General features: G+C 42.0%; 1 protein-coding gene across 1 annotated transcript in view; it reads left to right on the forward strand.

The window, feature by feature from the left end:
- The window catches only part of rgs6 (regulator of G protein signaling 6), a 99869-nt gene that overhangs the window by 64798 nt on the left and 22571 nt on the right, over positions 1-12500 (forward strand). Inside the window, exon 2 of the mRNA XM_053613756.1 lies at positions 11164-11260. Coding sequence (XP_053469731.1) covers positions 11164-11260 — 97 coding nt within the window. The remainder of the gene's footprint in view (positions 1-11163; positions 11261-12500) is intronic.

A 12500-nucleotide genomic window follows, 5' to 3' on the forward strand; every position in this document is an offset into this window, starting at 1 on the left:
TTCAAGCTGCAGCACCAGGTGGCTTTAAAAACACACACACACACACACACACACACACACACACACACACACACACGCTCAGACACTCACACAGAGAGCCGTGATTCAACTGCTCCATCTTTTTCCTCAACACGAGGTATCGTTTTTATCGCAGAACATGGTTGAAAACAGTAGAAAGACACGACGATATAGCTTTCCGCTGTCGAAACCCGTCCGCTCTGACATCCGGTGCGTTCTGAAATGCTTTTCTGCTCACCACGGTTGTACAGAGTGATTATTCAACAGTGACTCTTGTTTTTTCACACCATTCGGTGTAAACTCTAAAGACTTGAGTGTGAAACTGGCAGGAGATTTCCCAAATACTTCGGGCACCTGCTACCATGCCACGGTCACGTTCTCTCGTCGTTCTGACGCCGAATGTGAACGAAAGCTCTCGTGTCCGCGTAATTATACGCGTTGCACTCCTGCCGCATGATTGGCTGATTGGATAATTGCACGAATCAAGCAGGTGTGCATGTGTTCCTATTAAAGTGGCCAGTGAGTGTAATAGTGAGTGCAGTTAGAACCGTTTCTGTTCGCTCTTCTTTTCCCTAGGAACATCTTTCTGCTATATACCTGAAATTCATGGAATAATTTGACCAACACCATTTCAGATATGAATCTGACTCACCCTTTTTCTCTATTTAATGTATTCTGTATCCAAAAAAAAGAGAAAAAGTGCTCACTTTAAGTAAAGCCAAGAGCGTAATGAAACCTACAGCTTGTTTTCGAAGAGCTATGAGTACGGAATAATTCATATAAAGTTATAATGTGTCTTATTTTTGGGGTAAAACAGAGACTTTCTGTATAAAGCTGGTTCAGGGGCGGAGCTATATTTAGTGCAGCCAATAAAAACAGTTTTAGTTGTTATGGTAACAGTAAATTTTAATCACTAATGATATGTTAGTTATCCGGCTAGATGAATTCGCTAATGTTGGTGATATCAGGTTAGCTGGGATGGCAGAAGAACATCTGGGCGTGTCCTGTTTTCCTAATTTGCATAGTCATGTAGTGTGTTTGCATAGAGGTGCAGGATTTCCCATTTGAAACAGTTTATCATTTTTTTTTTCGTGTGTTTAAACGACACGTCGAGCAGCACGTCCTGTTTCTGACTCGGTGTTGTTGCGCACGCTAGTTTGAAATAGCTGATTATCATTTCATACGTCATATCGTTTCATATTATCTTCAATTTCCTCGCTTGATTTATTTATTTATTTATTTATTTATTTATTTATTTATTTATCCGCCTGCTCCTTAGCGTCAGACGGGAAAATGCTGGTCACGCTGCTGTACGATCGGGCGGGTGAACTCGAGAGTCGTTTATCAGAGACCCGCTGTGGAAAATCAGCAGCATCGATCAGGGCTGGTGTCTCACGTGGAACCGCGCCTGATGATCCACAGGATGCTGTATGACCATCGCACGCTCTCCTCGTGCAGTTATCTATAGCAACGCTACCGCCTCCCGCAGTGATACGCCTGCTCACGCTGTCCTAGATTCCGTCCACTGAAAAAAAGCCTCCCCCCCCCCCCGATTCTTCTCCACAGCGCCGTGCTTTCTTTCGTTTTTTATTTATTTATTTTTTTTATTTTTTTTTTTACAAAGGTGCTTATTGTCAGCCCACATCCCTCTGCACTGCCTTGAAATGACCTTGCTGCTTAACCCTGGCTGAAGTAGAGCCAGGAAGCTCTCATGGCGCTCTTTCTTCCTTTCAGTAAGTGGCAGTTGCAGGCCTTTGTGAAGTGTTGTAATCAGGTTTGCGAGGGTGGGATTGATTGAGAAGGAGCTCTTTTGGGTGTATTTGACGTCTAACCACCCACATCTGCTGCTGTCTGCTCTTTAAAACCCCTCTGAGACGGACAGAGAGAGAGAGAGAGAGAGACAAAGAGAGAGGGGACTCGTCTCGTTCTCATCAGTACGAAGCTCAATTTTACAACCTTTTGATTGGTTTCGTTTTTTGGAGACGTCTGATATGAAGCACAGTCTGCTCAGTGACTTTGATGGAGGACGTCGTTGATTTACAACAACGTTTAAAGCAAATCTGTCGAACCACTGCGAAAACTACATCCTGATGATGACACGCCGCGAAGGTCGGGAATACAATTCGGAAGAACTATAGCTGGGTTTTTTTTTTTTTCTTTCCCTGCTTTATCTCAGCAAAGCAGCAAGTCAGCAGGTCTTCCCGAACCAGTACATGATTCCTGTTTCACGTGCGATTCGGACATCAGGCGTAATTACGGATATACTCGCGAGCGATTCTGACCTTAAAACCTAAGTCGATTTTTCTTAGCGAGTCGACTTTTCACCCTGCCTAAGCGTCACGCTTTATGTCACCGCACTTCCACGTCATCGTGCGAAATAATAATATGTGCTGGATCAAGTGCTGTTTTATAAGCTGACGAATAATAGTGTGCACGCGTTGGAAGCCGCTACGTTAAATTCAACCAAATTTTCAGCGATGTACAAGACTCCTATTATATTGTCGTCTTCTCATTTATATAGCATTGTCTTTTTCATGGTGTATTTGTATATTGTCTCTTGCCTTTATGTTATGTCATACTATAAACTGTATAATAGCGAAGGAAAAAAAAAAGAAAAAAAAAAAGCTTCTTCTGCGTCCTCAGTCTGCATTTTCTATTTTCTGGTTGTTGGGGTTTTTTTTTTTCTTCTCGGATTTAACGAGTGCTAGTGTTTAAATTTGGGGGTCTATGTAAAGACAGTTTGGAAAACCCTTTCCTGACATTTCTACTTAGCAAAAATCTGGCAACCTCAGAAGCCTGATCTACACACAGGTGATTTTAATCATCTGAATGCGGAACTCAGAAAAGGAACTTCAGCGTGTGTGTGACCCGGCTCTGGATACGCTGAACTTTCCTCGTGCAAATATCGTAACGTAGCTTTTGAACCGGATTCTCTAACTAAGTCTCCAGATAAGTTAAGAATGATCAACATGAGCTAAAATGGTGATTGCGGTTGTTAACTTAATTTCATATTTACACGTTGGGATCTGAGTTGATAAGGATAACGATGATGAGTCTTTATTGGGCGGCTGTGCACGGTGAAATTCTTTTCTTCACGTATCCCGGCGTGTCAGGAAGTTGGGGTCAGAGCGAGGGGTCAGCCATGACACAGCGCCCCCTGGAGCAGAGAGGGTTAAGGGCCTTGCTCAAGGGCCCAACAGTGGCAGCTTGAACCCCCGACCTTCCAGTAACCCAGAGCCTTGGGTCATTATCAATATTTAGTAAAATGCCGCAATGTAAATGATGCTAATTTATGTGGAATTGAGTTATTGTAGATGTTCATTATTTAGTTCGGATTTAAACGAACATCGGTTAATAGATGTGTCAGCGATATTTTTGCTATAGTGTGTAGTTTTACTGTTGAACCTTATGCTTTGTTCATGTGTACTCTAAACTTTTTCTTTATTTATTTTAAACACGGAATACTTTAAAAATGATAACGTGCATAGACCTATATACGTGTGGCATCTAAGTAAAAAAAAAAAAAAAAGAGAGAATGCGTTAGATAACTCAAGTAACATTAGATAACAACTACTTTGTCTCGGTTTGACTCACCTTCTCTCGAGACTGAGAGAGAAACACGCCTCTGGCTGGTCTTATGTGGAATTTAGACAGAAAGGAATCACTCTAGAAACGGTGGTGTATTTTGCAGTCATTCTGAGATCAGATCTGTCTTACAGTCCCCATGTGTGAAGTGCTGGCTGGCCAATCTTAAAAATATACTGATGACTGCAATTTGCACTGGGAAACTGCAAAACAAACAAACCGAAAAACAGCTTTAGCTTTAGCGTTTGCAAGAGTTCCTCAACTACGTCGTTAGTCTTGATGTTCATTAACCATCAGGCTAGTGATACACATGTTAAAGCGCTGATTAAAGTGAGATGCCTAATTAGTTAGTTGATGCCTAATATGAACTAAAGTGGTGATTTTTCCTCTGCAGCAGTACTTACATCCGATGTATGGACGCGAACGTCATCACACCCAATATCTCTCTAATGCTAGCTCAGTAACTCGCTTTATTTACATCATCGAATCAACAGTTGAGTCATTGTTGTTACTGTAGCTTGCTACTATTTTACGAAACAAAAACAATCCTGGTGCGACATATAAAAAATGAAGATAATGCTAGTGTTCACCAGCTGATTAATGCAAATGAACCTGACATTAGTGAACTAGGCAGCTCTATCTATAGATCCATGTTTCAGCTGCGGCTGTGGTTTGGACCTTGCTGCTGTTCTGTGATGATTTTTGACGTAACTGCTTATTAGGGCAGATATAATATACTTTTAGTAACAGATAGAGAGTTGTTATTATTGTACATGTAGTTTTCTGCCGCAAAATGATCTATGGAGAGAGAATGAGGAAAAACAGTGTACGTAATTCATATTTAGTAGCCTTCCTGGTCGGGCGCTGTCAGTATGCCTAGTTCTAGGATGTTAGCATGGCTAGTTCTGGGATGCTAACATGGATAGTTTTGGGATGATACCATGGCTAGTTTTGGGATGATACAATGGCTAGTTCTGGGATGTTACCCTGCCTTGTTTGGAGCTGTCAGCAGGATTAGTTCTAGGCTGTTAGCATGGCTAGTTTGGGGATGATACCATGGCTAGTTTTGGGATGTTACCATGACTAGTTCTGGGATGCTAACATGGATAGTTTTGGGATGTAACAATGGCTAGTTTTGGGATGTTACCGTGGCTAGTTTTGGGATGATACCATGGCTAGTTTTGGGATGTTACCATGACTAGTTCTGGGATATTACCATGACTAGTTCTGGGATGCTAACATGGATAGTTTTGGGATGTAACAATGGCTAGTTCTGGGATGATACCATGGCTAGTTTTGGGATGATACCCTGGCTAGTTTTGGGATGATACCATGGCTAGTTTTGGGATGTTACCATGGCTAGTTTTGGGATGATACCATGGCTAGTTTTGGGATGATACCATGGCTAGTTCTGGGATGATACCATGGCTAGTTCTGGGATGATACCATGGCTAGTTCTGGGATGTTACTATGGCTAGTTTTGGGATGATACCATGGCTAGTTTTGGGATGTTACTATGGCTAGTTCTGAGATGTTACCATGGCTTCCTTGCTGAAAAAAATAATAGAAATCATCACAGAAATTCTGATGGTTTCCCCTACAAGTACCATCACAAACCATCAGCTAACCATTAAAACCATTACCATTATTGGTCCTTAATGGTATCAACTAGACATAACATGCTACCAATATAAGGCAACAAATTACCAGAGGAGACCCACAGGGACCATTACAGTTTCTATTTAAACCAACACGGTTCCCGTTATAATCATTAAAACCATTACAAATTCTAGAGCATTTCATTTTTTGTTATTTATTTATTTATTTATTTATTTATTTACAGCAGATGAGTTCTGGACTGTTACCATGACACCAAAAACCATACAGTTAAAACCATTGGACTGGGGTTACATTGAAACAGTACAGTTCCTCTTCTTGGGTACCATAACTTCTGGTACTTTGTTTAGTGTGAAATGGTTCTCAGAGCAGAAGTTCCAGATAAGTATACTGTCAAAAGCAACCGCTGTGTTGTTGTCTAACATCTAAGAGGAGTTTGTGCTGGAAGTACATCACTGGAGTGACTCCAGTAAAACGGCTCCTTCAGAAAGACCCATGCTGAGCACGCGATTATGAACAAACTCACTGGCACGAGGCCAAGCGTCTTTACATGAAAGCGGTGAAATGAGCGTTGACGCATTCATTACACGCATTTCATCCAGTAGTAGGAAGGTGGGATATGTACGCTGGACGGTGATGAAAGAAAAATCAGTTCAAGTAGTCATGGTTTTGTGAAAAGACCCCCTGTAAACATCATGTTTGCACTCCTTTATGCACTCCTTCATCCCAATTAGTGTTCTCCAAATGATTTCTTTTACTTCCCCCTCTGGCTATAATCAGTTTGTGTTTATATACTGGGTTTCGTGCTTCCAGAAGGCTATGATTACTAAAACTGAAATGAAATGACTGAAATGATGTAAAAACAGATGGCATCAAAGAGCATGCGTTACTTGCCTTTTTTCCCCGGATCGCTCTTCCGTTGCATAAAGCCGAACTGCTGAGGTGACATTCACTCATGGTGCGTCCGTCCCAGTGGGATTTTCTGTGCGTCGTGCTATCCCGTGGTTAAATTTAAAAAAAAAAAAATTTTAATTTAAGGGTTAAAATATCAAAGGAACTGAAGGCTGGGCTACGTTTCAAATTGATATGTTTCAGCTCATAGAATGAAGAGTCGTTAATGTGCTGTGGGAACGCCTTACAAGACCGCAGGGGTGGCAGAGCAGGAAAGAAAATTATACTTAAGTGAAAAAATTTTGTGAAAAGATTGTCAGAATCTTTACAATACACAATACTTGAGTGAGGGTTAAAAAAAAAAGTATTTAAAAGTACAATACTTTTTATTTACTTAAAAATAGAAACAGATTTCTCGAACATCCTGTTTAATTCAGAAGAAAGAAGAATAATTGGGTTTGACGTTCCAGCTCGAAGTCGATTATTTTTCTATAAAGGCGCATCCCGAATTGTTTTATTCCTCTTACACCGCAGCAGTTCACCAAAGATTACAATTTTTGTGTTTATTATTTTTATCCGCGACTTAACTAGTATGCTAAATATCTGGACCTGTCTGCGATTCCAGTTTCGATTGAATATACCTGCAGCGTTGACCTACAGCCAATGAGAGAGCAAGAAACGGGGCGCGACCCGGGCCCGACTTTCAGTGGGAGGAGTCCTGATGTACCGCCAAGTCTCTCTGCAGAACACACAATCCTTGCTGCCCGCGTCTTCCCAACCGTTCCCTCCTGCGTAGTCTTTTCGGGGTTTTCGCCGCAAATCAGCGCACAAACAAAGTGTATCGCGAGCTTCTTGTGGAATCTTATGTTTGCTTGTACCTTCCAAAGGAGACTATTTTCATCACTTTTAACAACTGAAGGATTAACACCATTTACACATGATCGGTATTGATTTGGATATATCAATCGTATATGTAGCCTGCTGTGTTTTATGATGTATTAACCCTGGGGCTGGAAACTGGAGCATGCAATCACATATTATATGAAGATGAAACGCAGCCATCTTGAGCAGAGCCCCCGGGGTGGCAGACACCAGACACGCTCATTGATCTGTTTATAGTGTTTTAGAGCAAGGCCTAGAGTGCTTTCAGGCTGGAGAGGTGAAGGGTGGTGCACATGTTGAAACGCAGTGCTTGAATGGGGAGTAATGAGTGCGACGGCGGAGAGAGAATGCTTTTTATCGATGATTATGGATTAGAAAAATAAATCGATGAACACATCAAGAACCAGCTTAGATATCATGGATGATGATACCTGGACCATAAACCATTTTAAATGCAGCATCTCCAGTGCAGTAGTGCTATTTGTGGATTTGTTTGCCACATGTATAATCCACCGCTCAGTGAATATTTCAGAGACTGAAGATGATTTTTAGAGGCTAAGAATGTGACAGAGACGCCAGAATGGTGTTCATTGTCAGTATGTAGGATTGCTTTACTCTTGAAGCCAGTGACTAGGGAACCCAGTTCCCAGAGTATGCACAAGAGCCCAGTAAAATCCCACTAAATTCTCTTTATATTTTAAAAACTAAATGGTAAGCTGTGGATCCAAAAGTAATGCCGGATGTGCGTCCTTATGCATTCGAGTCACACACGTTGAGCCACCCTTGCCCTAACTGTCAAACCTGACACGATTTATAAAACATGTTCATGTTCTGAGCTAACCTGGCAGGATTTTAAAATTTTGAAACGTTAACAGTCGAAGCTAGCCAGCTAGCTAACACGAGCTAACCTTACAAGACGTCTGAAAGGATTTAATAATATCAATATTAAATATAATATAAAACTAAATGTATAGTATACATGTATGGCCTGTGTTTAAAAATATATACATGTATATTAAAGTTCAATAAATTTGAACAGGGAATAAAACATGACTTGCAAATGAAAGTTTCCTGTTTAAAAAAAATAAACGTAAAAAAGTGTGTTCTACAGTCACGGTGCATCTTCTAAACGACAGTTGTTGTTTATACGAGAAGAAACGCAGGTATTTTATCTGGGATTCTTTCCAATCTGTCAAAAATATGGCTTATATATATATAGGGTGTATACAGTACACGTGGGTGGAAATAAGGTCCAAAGGAACCCATCTGCCTCCTGTTATCCGTCCATGTACATAATGTGTTTATTGATCTATTTTTGCAGAGCATTGACTATGGCTGAGTAACTCGCATCCGTGATTTATGCAATTATATGTTGAGGGACTGAGTGTGCTTTGTCTGACGATGTGTGTACTGCGTTAATGTGAGGACGCCTCGCTTTGTTCACCTCAGCCCGGCTCAGCGGTTTGTCGATTGCTTTTGTTTTGGGTTTATATATAGAAGTGCATTACGCGTATGTCTGGGGTCTTACCACTTACATGCGAACCCGCGTCGAGCGTCAGAGAACTGCGATAACAACGTGCAATCTCGACGGCAGAAAGTGCTTCCTAATCTGATTACTCTCTCTCCTGCTGAGTAAAAGCCTTTTTTTCACGGGTGTGGATGTTATTTATAGGCAACAGTTAGCTCGACATGACATGGTTTTATATATATACATATATAATTATAATTATAAAGGTCTAATTATATATTTGTGCAGTAACATTTCTTGATAATGAATGTAATAACTAATAATAACTAATGCTCGCCACAACCTATATTTAATTGGCTAAAATGATCATTAGCCACACTGTAAAACAATTTAAAGTCCAAAAAAGCATTAGTGTGCACGTCTAACAGTGCTAAGTAAGTCCGCCTACAGTAGAGAACCTCTCTCTAGCAGTACCCCACGAGGGAAAATAAAGGTATGGCACTGTTTTAGGTTGTGTGTGGGTATAAAAATCTCTATTTTTCAATCGGGATGCTAGTGGGTGCAGCTATCTTTATTATTTTACCTCGCGTTGCCTTTAGGACGCCACACAAACAACAAAATCCTCACACGCTAGCTAGAGAACATCAAGAAAACCGCTCGGGTTGCCACTAAACACGCTGAAAATATACATTTTGGAGGGAAAAGCTTGTGTATAAAATGCGTCCTTTGTTTTTTCGGACATTTCTCCGACAGGATTAAAGTGTTTGATGTACCGAATTAGAGCTGAGAAAAACACCAGCACACATCTCACACACACACACACACACACACACACACACACACGTCAGCCAAGGTGTGATCCGGTTTATTAAGGCGTACTAATTAGCTCGTAAGACGATAACAGATGATCTTTTGAGATATTTAGGAACACACAAGTTTGCGGAAAGACTTTAATAAGTAAATAAATAAATAAATAAATAGATGTACTGGAAAGCCGCCGTGCACGGTACGTAACTCTCCTGTCTACTGCTTACAGTCACTTTGCAGCTAAACATATCGAGAGAGGAAATAAAGTCGCCAGCCAGAGTCCATTGATATCTTTTAAGCGTGAAGAGAACACCACAGCTCTGAGATGAAACGTCGGCCAGCGGCTTGCTGATGACGACTGAAGGTACAAGCAAGAAGATAACAGTCTGGCTCCAGAGAGTCGACTTCTTCCTGGGGATTCGTATGCCAGTTCATTTCCGTCAATCCGTATTAATGTACTTAACGAGCTAGCTATACGTTTGAACATTTCATTAGCTACCACGTTGTAGGCTGGGCAAAGGTTTCAGGGCAACCAAAACACAGGGCTGGGCAGCACACTGGAGCTTTTACTGGCCTGGTTGGCTATGGGTGGTCACCAAATTACTTAAATGATTCTCAATTCCATGAGTTTAACTGTGTTGCATTATTTGCCCCGCCCACTTTGTGTCACTAGCAGTTGCAGGAATACATCAGTAGCCTACTCATAGTAAATGAAGGCTCTTAATTCACTGTTAGTAGTGCCGGAAAAAGGCAAACACAAATAGAAATTAGAAAGCCTGCTTAAAAGGCTTCGCGCACTCTTCTGAAAAAGTCGATTACGTGCCGTACGTCTCATCCTCATCAACGTTATTAATATTTACGTACAAATTAGCATGGATTTTGCTTAGAATAAAATCGGAGGCGGAAATGTCAGAAACCGCTGATTGGACAGAAGGGAAACCAATCATCGTTGCATAAACAGTCCACTACGGGACTTTTCACCAATCTCATGTCAATTCTGTTTTTAATCAACATAGCCTTTTATTTTGGTGTAATAAAAAGCCTTCTGTATATCTGTGTAGCCGCGATAACGCTAAATGTCACGTCCACATCGTGAGAATTCGGGCGGATGGTAAAGCGTCCTGTTATTCCGACCTGAAAGTGTCGCCATTTCCATTCATTTTGGAACGTCCGTTTCTTTTACTACGAAAAAAAACAAAACGTTGAGTTCTTAATCGAACGTGAGCTAGATTTAGCGTACAGCCGTTAAACGATAGCACGTCTCGTCCTTATCTGTGATAGAACTAAAGTGGGTGGTGCAAAACAGCTGGGAAATCTGATGCTGTCAGAAAGACTCTGAAATCTAGACTCCCCATCATTCCCACTTGGACAGTCCCAGTTGGTGAGCAGGTTTTTTTTTCTTTTCCCAGTCAGAAGTTGGGACTTTCGGGAATTCAAGGTGCTAAAACTTTTCAGTTCGGTAGCAGGATATACGATCGAGTGAACAGTGCTTTCCCCTTTATGCTATCGACCAAGCTACACTATTTCAGTCGTGTCCTACAGTAGTACAATTTTGACTGATCGACGTTAAGTAAATTGAACATAAACGCCACCCTTGATGACACAGAGATATCGGTCCCTTTGCAAAATCAGGAGCTGTAACAGAAAATGGACAGACATTTCTCGTGTTCATTCGGTCCCACGCTCTCGGTCAGTGGCTGTCGCGCAATAGAGAGCGGTTGAGTAAAAGGATACGATTTGTGAATGACTGAAATGTATGTAAATAGTACACTTTCCTGTTTTCACTCAGCCGCTACCAGCACCTGCTGTACCTGTACGTGAAAAATATCGGTCAGGAGAGATAAGTGAGAAACCTGTGAAGACTCATACAGGCTGTTCTTCCTCTCTGCCGGCAGATTGAGGACATAATCACCCGAATCCAGGATGAAACCGACGGCGTGCCAATCAGAACTGTCAAGAGCTTCATGTCAAAGATTCCCAGCGTGGTCACAGGTGAGAAGAGCCAATCACAGCGACTTTCACAACCACACTCGGAATGTCAACTCTGAACGTCGGTGTCGGTCGAGACGGTTTCACTTCTCCTATTCGGCATTCCAAAGGAATAAGGATATCCGTCGTGTTATCGTGATTACTGCAGACAAGACGTGTGCCGCTCTTTTGAGCGTGTAAGGTGTTGAGATGACGTAGTAAGGAAACACTCCTTAAGATGACATGATGGCAAAAGGGAACCCTTGTGTTGGAAACCAGTGGGCGGGGCATTACGCAGAGTTTCATTTAAATTCGGATAGAAATGGTCATTTCGATCAGATTAGCAAGTCAAGCTAACTTCACTAGCTACGTACACACGGCAGAAACACCAACGATGTCTCCTACCTCCGTCCGAGCTTTATTTCTTTTTCCTTTTTAATGTCTCTAAACACATGTAATGAGCGGTCGTATATGACTGGATAACTTGAAAGCACTGTTAGAAGTTTTTCTTCATTTTTTTTGCGCATCAGACAGTAAAAACTTGCAGATAGGAACTAAAGTTGTGAAGAAACGTCGCAAATGCGATGATACAAGGGATCATACCAGCCACTCGTTTGTTTTTTTCCGCATCACCTGATTTGGAAAACATTCGAGAAACGCTCAATTGAAATGTTGCACGCATACAGAAAAAAAAAAAAAAGGAAAAGAAATGAACGGCTGATGCTTGGGAGTGAAAACATGGGGTTAAGAAGGGTTCTTAAAGTGTTTTGTTTTTTTTTTGTAATCAAATGTTTTAGCCCCTAGAAAAGTGTGCGCTGTTTGTTTCATTTTGTTAGGCTAATTAATGTTAGCTAGCTAGAAATAATCTATTAAATGAGTCACAGGTAGGCATGGGTGGACCTGGTTAGTCAAGGGTGGGCCAGGGTAGGCAAGGGGGGGCCAGGATAGGCAGGGGTGGGCCAGGGTAAGCAGGGTGGGCCAGGGTAGGCAAGAGTGGGCCAGGGTAGGCAAGAGTGGGCCAGGGTAGGCAAGGGTGGGCCACGATAAGCAGGGTGGGCCAGAGAAGGCAAGGGTGGGTCAGGGTAGGCAAGGGTGGGCCAGGGTAGGCAAGAGTAAGCCAGGGTAGGCAAGAGTGGGCCAGGGTAGGCAAGGGTGGGTCACGATAAGCAGGGTGGGCCAGAGAAGGCAAGGGTGGGTCAGGGTAGGCAAGAGTGGGCCAGGGTAGTAGGCAAGGGTGGGCCTGGGTAGGCAAGGGTAGGCCAGG

The sequence above is a fragment of the Ictalurus furcatus genome, chromosome 25 (assembly GCF_023375685.1).
Source record: "Ictalurus furcatus strain D&B chromosome 25, Billie_1.0, whole genome shotgun sequence".
NCBI classification, from domain to species: Eukaryota; Metazoa; Chordata; class Actinopteri; order Siluriformes; family Ictaluridae; genus Ictalurus; species Ictalurus furcatus.